Source organism: Psammomys obesus, unplaced genomic scaffold (genome assembly GCF_907164565.1).
Source record: "Psammomys obesus unplaced genomic scaffold, mPsaObe1.curated_primary_1811, whole genome shotgun sequence".
Lineage (NCBI taxonomy): Eukaryota > Metazoa > Chordata > Mammalia > Rodentia > Muridae > Psammomys > Psammomys obesus.
In genome coordinates this window covers 9,218,729-9,234,205 of record NW_026596234.1, presented here as the reverse complement: position 1 = coordinate 9,234,205, position 15,477 = coordinate 9,218,729, and the positions used below count along the sequence as shown (strand labels likewise).

Genomic DNA, 15,477 nt, shown 5'->3' with positions numbered 1-15,477 from the left:
AGTGCTTCAGCTAGCCTCAGACTTCCTGGTCTCTAGGATTGTAATATGGTTTTCTGTTGTCTGTAAGCTAACCTGTCTGTGGCAGTTTATTATGGCACCTAAACAGACAGAGGCACCCACTCTTCTCTTGCTGAATCCTTGATACATCCCAAGGCAGGTATCTTGCCAGTTTTAGGAAGGAGACTTAATCACTCCTGGCCTAAGGGAACTTGAGAGACTGCAGTGGCAGAGGAGAGGTCATGCCCATGAGGACGGAAGAGTTAACACTTACAGAGGCTCATCATGGGGTAAGACTGGTTTGAAAACACATTTAAATTGTATGTGTATGTGTGTGTGTGTGTGTGTGTGTGTGTGTGTGTGTGTGTGTATGCGTGTGATGCTGGGGCTCGAACCCAGAACCTTGCACATTCTAGGGGAGGGCTCTGTCCACTGAGCTGTGGCCCCAGCTCTCTTAACCTCCCGAGCCCCAGGTTCCTCAGCCGTAAAATACTTTTCTCTAGTATTATGGGAAAATGCGTCTGGCTGGAGAGGTGGCTCAGCAGTTAAGAGGGCTTCCAGAGGGCGTGGGCTCAGTGCCTAGCACCCACATGGCAGCTCACAATCTTTTGTAACTCCGGTCCCAGGGAATCCGATGCCCTCTTCTGGCCTCCACGGGCACTGCCTGCACATGGTGCTTAAACATACAAACAGGCAAAACAAACACATAAAATTAAAAAAAAAAAAATTAAGCGAAAATTCGTAGAAGGGACCAACAAAGAGCAACTAACCCAGAACATTAGTTACCATTCTGGCTACGGGTAATCAACACCTCCTCTTCCTACACTCTAATACTTCCTGTGACTACTTTAAAGTAGAAACAATAACTGGTGAATTGTACTGATTTTAGTGGGTATATACTTTGTGCCGGGAAACACTTGGTTAAAGAAGACAGATTTGAGCCAGGCAATGCGGTGCATGCCTTTAATCGGGGAGTCAGAGTCAGGGGGATCGCTGTGAGTTTGAGGCCAGCCTGGTCTACAAAACGAGTCAAGGCTCCACAGAGAAACCCTGTCTTGGCAGAAGGAAAAGACAACTATGCGGGCTGGAGACATGGTCAGTGGCTGAGAGTGCTTACTGCTCTTGCAATGGACCCCAACTTCGTTCCCAGAACCACAAGATGGCTCACAGCCATCAATGACTCCAGTTTCAGGGGATCCATCGCCCTCTACCAGCCTCCAAAGTCACGCATACAGGCAAAACCACACATAAATGAAAAATGAAGAGAGCCAGCAATGATGGCACACGCCTTTTCAGGAGGCAGAGGCAGGTAGATCATGTGAGTTCGAGGTTAGCCTGGTCTACATAGTGAGTTCCAGGACAGAGCCAGAGCTATACAGAGAAACCCTGTCTCTTGAAAAACAAAACAATTGTTCCCCCAACAAAACAAAAAAGGAAAAGAAAAAAAGAGCTGGGTGTGGTGGCACATGCCTGTAATCCCAGCACTCGAGGGAGGCAGAGGCAGGCAGACTGCTGTGGGTTTGAAGCCAGCCTGATCTACAAAGGGAGTCCAGGACAACTGAGGCCACACAGAGAAACCCTGTCTCGAAAACAAACAAACAAAAACAAAACAAACAAATAAAAAATAAAAGGGTAAATATTTAAGAAAAGCAATGAGTGAGCTAACCTAGGTCTGTCTAAGGCCACATTATAAAAAAAAGAAAAGCAATGAAACAAAACAAAACCAACCAACCAAAATGAAACCTGACAAATGGCTCAGTAGGTTAAAGGCACTTGCTGCCAAGCTTGATGACCTGAGTTGGATTTCTCCCTGAGTTGGAGAGAGAGAACTGACTCCTGGCCACCACTGGATCCTGTGACACTTGGGAAGCACCCCTGCCACCCCAACACACAAAATAAATAATTACAAACCCCACGTTTTCCCAGGTCACATCCTCTGACCCCAAGCTACTAGGAGAGCAGACCCGAAATATGCCTTTCCAAATCTGAACTACCTAAAAACTAGGGAATGCAGCTTTAGCCTCCAGATCGCAGTTCCTGCAAGCAACTCCCTAAAACCGAAAGAGGGAAGTAGCTGGACATTTGGGAGGCTATGCCGTGTAAGTTTACAGATGTGGGTTCGAGGGAAGCTTTGAGAGTCTGAAGTAGGCAAATGGATTTCTAACTGTGTATGCTGTGATTTCTGTTTTTCACCCAAATCAGAGCGAGTAAGTCATTATTCTTGCCCATAGGAAAACAGAATTTCTGGCAAAGACCTGAAGTGAAGTAATAAGAATCATGTTCAGATATCAAGGATCTAAGGAAACAAAGAGTGTAGACAGACCTAGCTCTAAAGCAGGGCTCTCCCGGGGACTTGAACTTTGCAATTACCTCAATGTGACGATCCCCCACCCCCAGTCTTAGGTAGCCCTGCTTGGCCTTCAACTTGCTACAGAGCTGGGGTTAACCTTGAACTTCTGGTCCTCCTGCCTTTAATTCCAGACTCCTGGGATTACAAGCACGCGCCTTGGGTTGGGGGTGGGGGGTGGGGATGCTAGGACCCAGGTCTTCCTGCACATGAGACACTGTATTGATTGAGCTCACAACCTCAGGGTTTCCAGCTACTGTTTTGTATTCACCCAGTTTATTACCCAAGGCAAAAAGTCACCTCTTCAATATAAAAGTGAGGTGATTACGTGATTACTTTTAATATAAATTCACATTACTGAAGAATAAACGCAGGCAGTTGTGGCAAGACGTGACAGTCCCATAACACTCTTATGGTGCCTGCCCTTTTTTTTTTTTTTTTTTTTTTTTTTTTAAGTAGTGCCTGACTGCCCTCATTCTCAGCAGACCCTGGAAAGCGGAGAGACACTCCAAGATTTTTGTTTCACATTTTTAGTCATTCTGGCTTGCTCTCTGGTGCCACCTAATGACCAAAATAGCATTTCAATTCAAAAGAACATTTCTCTCCTTTCCAGGTGGCTCTTGCTTTTCCAGGAGGTCCCATTCAGGACCCTGAGCCTGAGCAGAGAAACCATGTCTGAGAAAAGCCTTGTCAAGTCTTAGCAGGATCCCACATCCTATTACATCCTATTCACATCTAAGCACAAATGTCAGAACCTTCATCAAGTCTGAAGTTTCAAACAGTAGCGGGGAGCCAGGCGAAGCACACGGGCCTCTCATCCCAGACCCCAGAATGCTGATCCTCACGGATCTTATTTGAGGTCACCCTGCGCTCCCGATCGAGACCTTGTCTCAAAGACAAAGCAGTTTGGGTGGCTTTAGGAATCTGTGGAGGAGGGAGTTTTCGAGCCCACACCCTGCTGTTTCAGGTTCCCCTCGATTACCTATCAGTTCACAGGGCTGGAAAGATGGGTAATCGGTTAAGACGCTGTGGACTGCTCTTGCAGAGGACCCAAGCCAGCTCACAATCACTGGTAACTCCAGCTCCAGGACGAGCTGACACCCTCTCTGGCCTCTGTGGGTACTTGCACTGATACACACACACAGGCACGCATAGGCAGAGACACGCACATGCACATAATTAAAATCAATTAAACGTCACAGCTTTTTACCCTAATATCTTGAACCATAACAATGCATCACTATTTAGTATATTTTAACCAGGTGTTAGGACACTCTTCCTTTTGGATCCTCGTCTCCAACATCCTTAGAAAATGGTCCTTTGCCTGGCGTGGTGTCACACGCTTTTAATCCCAGCACTTGGGAGAAGAGGCAGGTGGATCTCTGAGTTTGAGGCCAGCCTTGTCTACAGAGTGAGTTACAGGACAGCCAGGGCTACACAGAGAAACCCTGCCTTGGAAAACAAAACACACAAACAAACAAACAAACAAACAGCCCATCATAGATTTGGATCTATGTAGAACACAGTACTTCTCTCTCTCTCTCTCTAATTCTGGGATAGGACACCAGAGAAGCTAAGTACATAGAAACTACACTATACAAACCGAATACGATGGAAAACCCAAACCCAAACACCTTTATTCCAGTTGGAAAAATTAAATCCGAAACACGGAAAATCAAATTGGAAACAAACGATGTATTCCATCCCCAGTGCAGTGAATTCCAAATCCTTATTGGAATCAGTGTTGGTAACAGTTAAGACAGAGTAAGAGCTTGAAAGAGGACGGTTTCCGCGTTGTCACCCTGTTAAAAAAATTGCATAAACCGTATAAAATACAATTTACTAGGAGGGACCCGAGGCCTCTTTTGGCACTCCTTGAGCAGTTTTTCTTGTCTGTCACCCCTCCTATCGCTCTAATCAGGTATGGAGTCGGCCGGACAGAGCAGGGCAGGGTGTGCCGCCCCGTGGATGACGGAGTAGGTCTGCTTGGCCAGTTCCTGCTGGGAGGAGAATATGGAGGGCGCCGTGGTGGCCACCGCGATGCTCTGGCCCACGTCGCTCACCACAGTCACTTCGGCAGTACCCTCTTGGATGAGAGCGTTAAGTCCTTCCAAGTCCGAGCACGTGATCCCCGAACTGGCAATAAACGTCTGGTTTCCCGTGCCATCCTGGGTCCCGGCTAGGGTGGTGGGGATCAGAGTCTGCTGCAGGGTGGCCTCCACCGTCTGGTCATGGGTGGTCAGCAGGACGGTCGGCTGGCTCAGGGCACCCGTTTCCACGGGACACTCGGAGGACGGAGGTGGCGCGATCAGGCTGACCTGGCGAAGGATCTGCAGCCGGCCGTTGCCGGGGAGCTCCTCCGGGCTCTGGGCTACCAGGGTCGGGGGCACGATGTTGACAGCCGCGGCAGCCGCCTGGACGATGGTGTTGGTCTGAGGCACCTGATGGCCCAGGATGATCTTGACCCTCCCCTCGCCCAGCTGGGACACCTGGCTGGGCTGGAGGGGCACCTGGAGACGCTCCACGGCGAGGGGCGCGGCTGGCTGCTTGCCGCCTTCGAGCTGAAGCTGTACCACGGTCACGTCCGAGTTCTTCCCGTCGTGGTGCTGGTGCTCGTGCTGCCTCTTGTGACTGCGGAGCGAGTCCTCCCGCATGAACGAGGCGTCGCAGATGTCGCAGTGGAACGTCTTCTTGGCATCCAGCCTGGTCACCTGCCGGCTGCTCTGCCTGCCCGTGTCCTTCCTCTCCCGGGCCTCAGTCTTGAGCACGTCCGCGTGGAACTTCTTCATGTGCTTGCTCAGGTTGCTGGGCTGCTTCGTGTCGAAACTGCAGTGGCTGCACTTGAACGGGCGCTCGGTGCAGTGGATGCGCTCGTGCACCCGCAGCGCCGCCTTGCTGGAACACGAGTAGCTGCACTCCCGGCACTTCTCCGGGTGCTCTGACTGGTGCTGGCGGCTGTGCTTCCGCAGCGTTGATTTGCTGTCCCCCAGGAAGTCGCAGTGCGGACACTTGAAGTTATTCCCGCTGTGCTTGATGCGGATGTGCGACTTGAGGTTCCCCTTCATGGTGCAGCGGACGTTGCAAAACTCGCACTTGAAAGGCTTCTCCCCCGAGTGCACACGCATGTGCCGCTTCAAGTCCGAGCTGATTTTGAACTTGGCGCTGCAGAGCCAGCACTGGAAGGGGGCGTCCCCTGTCAACACAAGGTGAGTTTCCATAAGAACAGGCAGGATAACAACGACAGAGGACGATCCCCTCCACCCTCTGAAGCGCGCACCAGCAAGAGGCTTCAGCAAGGCAGGAGGGTGGGCCCCTCCCCACCGCAATTCCCAGCAGCTCTTGGGCTTCAGGTCCCCAAACCTGAGCCATTGCCCTGAGTGCAGGCACACCCCCGCCCTAGAAAAAAGGGGGGGAGTTTGAAAAGAGCAATTTAAATGCCCTGCATGGGCATATCTACTTATTACAGCCTTTTTTTTTTTTTGAGTCTGGGTCTATGTAGCCCCGGCTGGCAGACCAGGCTGGCTCCTAACTCACAGAGATCCGCCTGCCTCTTCCTCCCTAGTGCTGGGACAAAAGGCACGCACCCCTACACCCGGCTTCCTTATAGTTGTTTAAAAAAATGATTTCATTTCTAATTTTACATACGTGTGTGTGTGTGTGTGTGTGTGTGTGTGTGTGCGCGTGCGCGTGCGTGCGTGCGTGCCGACGCAGGTGTCTATGGAGGCCAGAAGAGGGTATTGGATCTCCTGTGAGCTGCCTGGTGTGGGTGCTGGGAATTGAACCTAGGCCCTCGAGAAGATGCCGAGCCATCTCTCCAGCCCCCTTTCACAGTCTACTTAAGAAAGACGGTTTGCTAGTTAGAGGCTGACAGTTGGGCAACTCTGCATCCTTCTGAGTTTTGACTGAACCGAGGGACATCACAGACTTAAGACATTTCCAACAGGGCAGTGCCAGGCTGCATTCATGAGGTCCGCCCTGCCCCCGACACGGGATGGCTACACCCGAGGATAGTTTTGGAGATTGTTATTAATAGAGACGTGTTCATTGCACCAGACTTAGTTTTCACTTGCTGCCAGCTGTGCTCTCTACTTGGAAAGAAGTTACCCACTCCAGTTGCTTTTTCTTTAATTGTATTTGCTGAAAGCTGAACGGGGAGAGTGATATTGTAAACATCTGAGCCGATGTGATATCCCAAATTTATTTACTTGATGGATGCCAGGTCCAAATTAGTGGAGGCAGTGATTATCGAGCAAGGGGCTTGCTCTCTAGTGCAGTGTGTTTTCATATGCAGTGTGTGTGTGTGTATGTGTGTGTGTGTGTGTGTGTGTGCAGGTTTAAGGAAAACCTCAGACTTCACCCTCAGGAATGCTGTCTACCTCCTTTGAGATAGGCTTTCTCATTGGCCTGGGGTTCACAAACTGAGTGAGGCTGGTCACTGAGTCCCCAGGAACCCGCCTGTCTCTGTGTCCCATAGTTGGGACCACAACGATGCTCCTTGGCTGACATTTTATGTGGAATCCAGGAGCTGATCTCTTATCAGCTGAGGCGTTTTCCCAGCACTGCCTGATGGCTTAAGCAAAAGAGCAAACGGCTGCTCAGGGTCTTAGGTTGGTTCTGGGACGTAGGAGCCACGCCAAGCACACTCCAGGGTGGTCTTGTCCTTGCTGGCAACACCACTGCAAGGTAGCCGGGCCCTACAGAGCCGAGCCAGATCATACCAACCAGTGGGGTCCTCGGATGGTCACGGAGCGGCACACGGCAGGGCTTGGTTCAAAGCCACGCTGACTCCAGAGCCAGGCGATGGGCTGGGCTGACCGTGTAACCCTCACTCACTCCCTCAGGCTTCACTTTTTGGTAGAAGACCAGCACTGTCACCCTGAGCTGCCCAATGCACCCAACGAGAGGCTGCAGGGATCAGCCTAACTCAATTCCAGGAAACCAGGATGCCTGACCTAAACAATAACTCACACAGGTGATCGCCACTGACACCGGGCACACTCACTCCTGGGCTAGAAGTGGAAAACTCCAGCCTGTGGACCAAACCCCGGCCACTGGCGGTTTCATAAATAAAGCTTACTGGGTCGAGGCCATCTTCACTGTGCTGAAGACTGAACCCAGGCCTCGCCCACGCTAGGGCAGCACAGTTGTTTAGACCTGGTTACTTTCACATGACTACTTTATTGGTCGTTTTTATTTATTGTCAACTTGACACAAGCTAGAGTCACCTGGGACCCTTACCTGAAGAACTGCCCCATCAGACTGGCCTGTGAGGAACTGTCTCGACTAACTGAGGGGGGAGGCTCGGCCCTCTCGTGGCATCTCCATCCCTAGGCAGGGGAGCCTGAGCTGTGTAAGAAGGCTAGCAGAGAGCAAGGCAGAGACTGAGCCAGTCTGCACAGTTCCTTGTGGTTTCGGCTTCAGTGCTTGCCCTGACTGACTTTCCTCATTGACCCGGGTTGTGTAAGCCTTCTCTTCCCTCAAGTTGCCTTAGGCCATACTGTTAACACAGCAACAAAGGAAGTGAAAACGACCATTCACATTGCTGGGTCACTGGCTACTCTGCCCTTTATAGCCCAGTGTATTTCCCAAGTAGCCCTTTTAATGAGTAACAATGTAGCATGTGCAGGCCAAGCTCTGCCACTATACCTCAGGAGCTATCAACTGTGTGTGTTTCTTTTCGAGGCAGGGTTTCACTGTGTAGACCTGGCAGTTCTGGAACTGGCACTATAGACCAGGTTGGTCAAGAACTCGGAGATCCACTTTCTCTTGCCTCCCAAGTGCTGGGATGAAAGGTGTGAACCACCACCACCACCAGGCTCTACCCGGTGGTTTTTGAGACAGGGTCTCTCATTGGCCTGGGGACCAACAAGTAGGCTAGGCTGGCCAACAGTGAACCTTTGGGATCCTCCTGACCCTGCCCGAACTGCCAGGAGTACAAGTATCTACCACTAGTCCCAGCTTTTTATGCTGAGTGCTGGGAATCGAACTCAGGTCAACGTGCTTGAGTGGCAAGCATAGGCTGTACCGTCTTTCTCCCCCGCCTCCCCGCCCCTAACTGGTGTTTTCAATAAACATTAGCTTTTTCTCTGCCTTTATATACTGTCACTCCCTTACGGCAGTTTGGCAGAGCTCAAGGAACTCTTCTACAGGAAGCTAAACAAACAAACAAACAAACAAACAGCACGAACAAACTAAAATAAAAACAACAGAAATACAGTTACACTGAGCAACATGGTCCGCAGCAGGGACTCAGCAGCCCCCTAGCGGCGGGTCTCGGAACTACCGCATTTCTAAACAGGTTTTCGTACGTGTATTTGCACCCAACTGCAGAGACTGCTTTGACACCCTGTGAGTTCCCTGGGCGACAAGTTCATAGCATTTGCTCCAGCTTGAAGGACAGACATTTCATTTTTTTCTTCTCTCTCTCTCTCTTTTTTTTTTTTTTTTTAATCAATTCTATTAGTGACAAAATCCATGGGGGAAAAGATAACCAAATCTCACGGGTAGGCTGCAGAGTTGATTAACATCACTTTTCTAGACACTGAGGTTTCTTGAGACTGGGTCTCTTGTGGCCCAGGCTTTCCCATGTAGCTGACGGTGACCTTACACTCCTGTTTTCACTCCCCCAAGTGCTGTGGTTATACTTGTGCATCACTGTGTCACACCTATTTTTTTCTTCAGTCACATTTTGTTTTAATTAATCTATTTGATTCTTTTGTGTGTATAGGTGTTTTGCCTGCATGTGTGTCTGTGTACCACATGTGTGCAGTGGCTGCAGATCCCTGGGGCTGGCATCACATGGGGGTGAGCCTTCATATGTATGCCGGGGCTCACACCCCGGGCTCACAGCCAAAACAACACCCTAACCCTGGAACTAGCTCTCTAACTTTCTTTTTATTATAGCTGGGTGTTTTTAAATTATTGTTTATCTACTAATTGTATGGTGCCCTGAGGACAACTGTGGGAGCCATCATGTGGATCCTGAGAACCTCTCTCTAGCCCTAAAATGTATTTCTTTTTCTCTTTCTCTTTCTCTCTCTCTCTCTCTTTCTTTCTTTGGAGTCAGGTTTTTCTCTGTGTGGCCCTGGCTGTGTCTTGAAACTAGCCCTGTAGACCAGGCTGGCCTTGCACTCACAGAGATCCGCCTGCCTCTGCCTCCCGAGTGCTGGGATTAAAAACTTTCATCACTCCTGGCCCTAAATGTATTTCGTAAATGAAGTATACTTGTCAAAGCCCTATTGTAAGCTCTTCAGTAATCAATGACCCCAGCAACTCAGGGCAGGGTTTAAGCAGGGTTTAAGGTTAAGGTTGCTGAGTGAATGAGCTGTATTTACACCGACAGTGCTTTCTTAACTTTGAGTTACTAAAGCGATCGGCGCATGAAGCCTCAGACTGACCGGCAGCTGACACAGAGTACTATCAACTCAACGTTGTACAAGTGTCACAAGCAGAAAACAAAATGAACAGTCCACGGAGGCAACACTTAACTGACACACATCTAAAGTGTTAGGAGAGACACCTTTCTGCAGCCATCTAAAGATGCCACTAATGACCGGGTTCCACCATGTAAGCCAAAGCGGGCCTTTGACGGTGTTGTGTGAGATCAGGTACCGATAGTAGCCACCACTGGCTCTGCTCTCTTCATTTTCACCTTGTTTTTGTTTGTATTTTATTTTATTTTTCTTGTGTGTGCCTGTATGTGGGAGAGGCTGACGTCTCCCTCCACCATTCTCCGTTTCATTTGCTGAGGCACGGTCTCGATGAACTTGAAGCTTATCTATTTGGTTAGTCTGGCTAGTCAGCTTGCCCCAGGGATTCCTCCATCCCTTCCTCCCAAGTCCTGAGTTACAGGCGGGCCGACACCCTTGCCTACATGGAGTTCTGTCCACAGCGTAGCAAATACTTTATCTAATGAGCCATCTCCTTAGCCCCTCCTCGTGGCCTCTGACTCATATCATTACACAAGCAAGGGCGGGGTGATGTGCTGTGACACACGTCGGGATCAAAGGTCACTGGATTTGGCCACTACTTTTTAGCAGGATCGAGCAATCGTGACACAAAGGTTTACTTGTTGTTTGTTTGGTAGGATTGACACAGGGTCTCATGTAGCCCAAGATGGTCTTGAACTGTTGATAGAGCTGAGGAGGACCCTGGATTACTGATCCTCTTGCCTCTACCTCCAGAGTGCTGGGATGACAGGAAACCAGTCCCAAGAGGCACTTTGAAATGACTGTCTTGCTCCTGGCTAGCCCACTGGTCCCGGAAGAATGCTGACAGACATATGGTGCTCAGGTAGATCACTCAAGGCCAGGGGACAGGGACTTCTAGTCACAGCCAGCAGCTTCTCAGTTAAAGCCCAGCTGAGGACAGAATTACCTCAGGGGATCCTCAGCACGGGAAAGGAGGACGCTGTTTCATTTAGATAGGTTATTTGGTAGCTGAGAATGATAGATTGTCAAAGCAGAGGACCAAAATCTTCAGCATGGGCTTGGGGAATCAAGCTGCAAAAATGGTAATTCACACGTCACAGCAGACATCTCTCAGTTAAATCTAACTCAACTGGCTAACTGGTAGTGGTGCATGCCTTTAATCTTTAATCTCAGTACTCAGGAAGTGGAGGGAGGAGGATCTATGACTTCGAGGACAGCCAGGATAGCCAGGGCTTCACCAAGAAACCCTGTCTAGGGAAAAAAAAAAAAAAAAAAAAAAAAAGGAAAGAAGAGAACACCCATCCCCAAAACAAAACAAAACAAAAGCAAACAAACACACCAAACACACACACACACACACACACACACCTTAATTTTGCACACTGGTAAATACACCCAGGCAGGTTGGGGCTTATCGAAGGTCGCTAAAGGACCAGTGGTTCCCAAGCAGAGTTTGGAGGGAAAGATGCTTATCTAGACATAAGATCTCCAGCCAGCTTCCATGACCTTCATCTCCTACTACTTAGCTTTTTGAAAAATATTTTTTAGTTAGGCACGGTGGCACACACCTTTAATTGAGTGCTTGGAAGGCAGAGGCAGGTGGATCTACATGATAAGACCTTGTTTCCAAACAAAACGAAACAAAACACCGAGGGTTTTACTTATGTGCATTTTGTGTGTGTGTGTAACCATGTGTAGTGAGAATTTTGGTTTCTTTAAAAACATAGAAATGTTATGTGAATGTTTTTATTTCAGTCCCAGGTGTGGGACATGGGGCTGCTTCAGGCTGACCACAGCAGCTGACTATGATTTGTCATGCGCTCTGGCAAGAGGATAATTTTGCCAGCGGAAGATAGTTAACGTTTGGATTTCTGGGGATTCTTGAGAGGGTATAAATGCCAGAGTCCCAAGCGGGCCTGAGCTGCTGTTTTTCCTGCTGCTACTGCTGCTGCCGCCTCTGTTTGCTTCTCCTCCTGCTGCTGCCGCCTGTTTGCTTCTCCTCCTGCTGCTGCTGCTGTTGCCGCCTGCTGGACTGCTGGCTGGAGATATCCTGACAGGGACCAACATCAAACTCACCCCAAGGAACTAGATGCCCCTAATCAACAGGAAGTAGTCTAACGATATCAATACCCTCTTTCCCCTTCTGTCTCTCCTACCTAATGTTGGGGGGAGAGGTTGGAAGGGATAGGCGTGGTGTAGGGAGGTAGGAAAAAGAATCCAATAAAGTAACCAAAAGCCGGGCTATAACCACGGAGTCCAGAGAAGGCTATGGATCCCCCAGAGCTGGAGTTATAGGTGGCTGATTGTAGGCTGCCTGAAGTAGGGGCTGGACTTTGGTCTCTCGGAGAGGAGCCAGAGCTCTTAGCCAGAGCACATGACAAATCATGGTTAGCCGCTGTGGTCAGGCTGAAGCAGTCCCTTATCCCACACCTGGGATTAAAAGAAAAGCCAGCCTGAGCCATCTCTCCAGCTCCTCCGACTAGCTTTTAAAAGTAAACAAAAGCATGGGGACCAAGATCATGCTCAAGGAAATGAACTCTGAATGAAGACCAAATGAGAATGGGGAACCCTAATGTAAGATTCTGTCCAAACCTCCAGACTCTGCCTCCCTGTGAATATCAGAGGAAGAATTTCTACAGCTGAGTCCAGGAAGGGGCAGACTGCTCTACACACTCCCTCCTGCAGGCAGCAAGCACACGAATGCTACAGCACAGATGTGGAGGTCAAAGGGCACCCTTGTGGGGTCAGTCCTCTCCATCACCTTTGTGTTGGTTCTGAGGATGGAACTCAGGAGAATATGTGTTGACCTTCCTGCCAGGACCTTTTAGAATGTAGCCAGGAAGGATGTCCCAAATGGAGGAGTGATAAGCCAAAGCTATGACTAACACCCAGAACCAAGAAGTGTCCCTGAACAAAGGGACCTGTGGGGATATGTCAAGAGAGGCTCTGACAAAGTTCAGAACCAGTAAAGGGCTCCCATCCACTTCCTGCTCAAGACCAGGATTCCTGTCACTGTCCGGACTCCACTGTGACATGGCATGTCGGAACCAGATTTCTTATCCTTTTCCAACCAGAATAGGCTCACTTAATCCCCATCTCTTGGCCTGATCCTACAGCTGGCTGACATTTATGGGGGTCCTGGAGATGATTTAAATGCCAGGGAGATGAGCCTCATGGTGGGGACAAAGGTGGACTATTTGCATTAATGGTTTCAAATCTTCACCCAACTCCTGTCCTGGGCCTTTGCCAAGTAATCTGGTGGTGCCCTGTCCCATGGGTGAGCTCAGTTCCACCCCTGACACCAGCTCCAACCTGTAACTTGCTTTAGGCGTCCATGTGGTGTTTGTGGACACACGCAATCAGAAGCTGTGGTAAGCTTCCACACGGGGCTTGCCTGCTTGTTCCTCTGTGGTAGCCATGACGATGCCATGCCTGGGCAGGCCACAGGCCTGAGAGGAGGCTCAGAGACAGGCGGAGCACGGCCTGATTGCCCCAGCCGACAAACCTACATTCGGTTGCTCCCAGCAGAGGTGGGCAGACGCCCAGCCTTCTTGCATGCTCTGCTGTAATACACCATCGAGGCACGCTTGTTTCTAAGCACCACCACGGCATCAGCTTGCTGATGCACACAGCGAAAGAAACGCCAATTACATACTCTGAGCCACTGCCTCTGCTGACCTTGCTACGGTGCCTGTGTGTTCTGCGGCACTGAGGACACTGCGCCTCTCACATGCCAGGCAAGTGTCATCACAGAGTCACTTCCTTCAGCCCCTGCTGTGGGCGTCATGCTTCGAGATCCTATTCTGAACGTGTCAGCGCATCATTTAAAAATTATTGAACCGACTGACTGTAACTGGGCTGATTATTAAAAATGCATCGTCTGTATCTATTTCACGGAATATGTTTCCTCAACCCCACACTTACACAGTTACATAAAATCACACAGAAACTGATCAACCTGACAGCTGCTCCAGTGTTACTGGGACAGGCTCTTTCATACAGATGAAAAGGAAAAGGCAAATAAAAGGATGAGCGGCCTTTAAAATTGTTTCTTTGAGACAGGGTCTCAGGTAGCCCAGGCTGGCCTTGAACTCCCCCGACCCTCCTGCCTCCAACCTCTTGAGTGCTGAGGTAACCGGTTCTTGCCAACGGGCCTGGTTTAGGTGGTGCTGGGGACCGAACCCAGGGTTTCACACATGCTAGGTAAGCATCCTACCAATAAAGCCACATTCCCAGACCCCAAATTAAAAATAACGGCAGTAGCAGTGATTTTTTTTTTTTTTTTTTCCTTTTAATTTAGTTTGTAGAAAACAGGGTTTCCCCCAGCCCAAGTCGTCCTTGAACCTGATAGGCAGCTGGGGATGCCTTGAACTCCTGACCCCTCCACTTCCCCTGCGCTGGGATTACGGTGTGTGCCATCACGTAAGGCGGAGCAGGCAGGTTAAGTGCGCTACCCACCAGGCCACGCCCCCAGCCCCTCCCCCTCTGCCCGCCGGCACGCATGCCCAGAGCCGCAGCCCGCTTACCCGTGTGCGAGCGCAGGTGCACCGTGAGCTGGCTGGAGTTGCGGCTGGCGTAGGGGCAGATCTGGCACTTGAAGGGCCGCTCGTCCGAGTGGATGCGCAGGTGCTTGTTGAGGCTGCTGCTGTCGGCCGCCGCGTAGTCGCACGTCTGGCACTTGTAGGGCTTGACGCCCGTGTGGCAGCGCATGTGCGTCTTCAGCTTGTCCTTCCGGCTGAAGCACTTCCCGCACACCTCACACTTGTGGGGTTTGTCACCTTTGGGCGCACACGCAGGCCGCGGTGGGAGAAAGATGGAAAAGTTACCGTTCACTTCCCAGCGCCTCTAGGAGGGGAGCTGCCCTCGGGCCCCAGGGTGAAACCTCAGAGGCCTGGGGGTGGTGATGGCTTTGCTGCGTTATCAGAATTTTCAAACTTCTCAGGAGAGGAATACGAATTCCTTATTAGTTAAAAGTACACAGCAACTAAAACAGGAATAAAATGTTTTCTTGTTTCCAGACAGGGATCCTGTAGCTCAGGCTGGCCTTGAACTTTTCCTGCGCCCAAATCCTGAGGGCTGGTATTTATTTGGCTCGCTACCCAGGCTTTAAAATAAGACTGGGACAGCCTTTTAGCTCACCTCCTGGCTTGGCTGTTATTTCTGCCCCTTTTACTTGAACGTCTCTGAGCCTTGGAAGGTCTAGTATAAACGTTCTGTCCACTCAAACACCCAGCTTCTATCATCTTACTAATTTTGGCTATTGTCTTTTTTTCTTTTACAGACAGGTTCTCACTATGTAGCCCCGGGTGGCGTCGAACTCAGAGACCCACCTCCTTCTGCTTCCCAAGTGTTGAGATTAAAGGTGTGCACCACCATACCAGACATATATTTTTAGCTGCATACTTTGCTATTTAAATATTTCCGATACTACAGTATTATTATTATTATTATTTAAAGATTTATTTATTTATTATGTAGACAGTGTTCTGTCTGCATATAGGCCAACACACTAGAAACGGGCACCAAATCTCATTACAGATGGTTGTGAGCCACCAAGTGGTTGCTAGGAATTGAAGTCAGGACCTCTGGAAGAGCAGCCAGTGCTCTTAACCTCTGAGCCACCTCTCCAGCCCCCACTACAGTATTATTTTATACTACACACACACACACACACACACACACACACACACACACACACACACA

At 49.8% G+C, this 15,477-nt stretch overlaps 1 protein-coding gene across 3 annotated transcripts in view; it reads right to left on the bottom strand.

The window, feature by feature from the left end:
- Zfp64 (ZFP64 zinc finger protein) overlaps window positions 1-15,477 on the bottom strand; it is a 53,479-nt gene that overhangs the window by 20,703 nt on the left and 17,299 nt on the right. For 2 of the 3 annotated variants that reach the window (XM_055595989.1, XM_055595990.1), the window contains 2 exons: window positions 14,301-14,552; window positions 3,952-5,537 (listed from right to left, as the gene is read on the bottom strand). The exons of the other annotated variant lie outside the window; for it this stretch is intronic. In XM_055595989.1, the coding sequence (XP_055451964.1) occupies window positions 4,258-5,537; window positions 14,301-14,552 (1,532 nt within the window). In that variant the 3' untranslated portion in view covers window positions 3,952-4,257. Of the gene's footprint in view, window positions 1-3,951; window positions 5,538-14,300; window positions 14,553-15,477 lie in introns of those variants that run through there. 3 annotated transcript variants of the gene reach the window in all.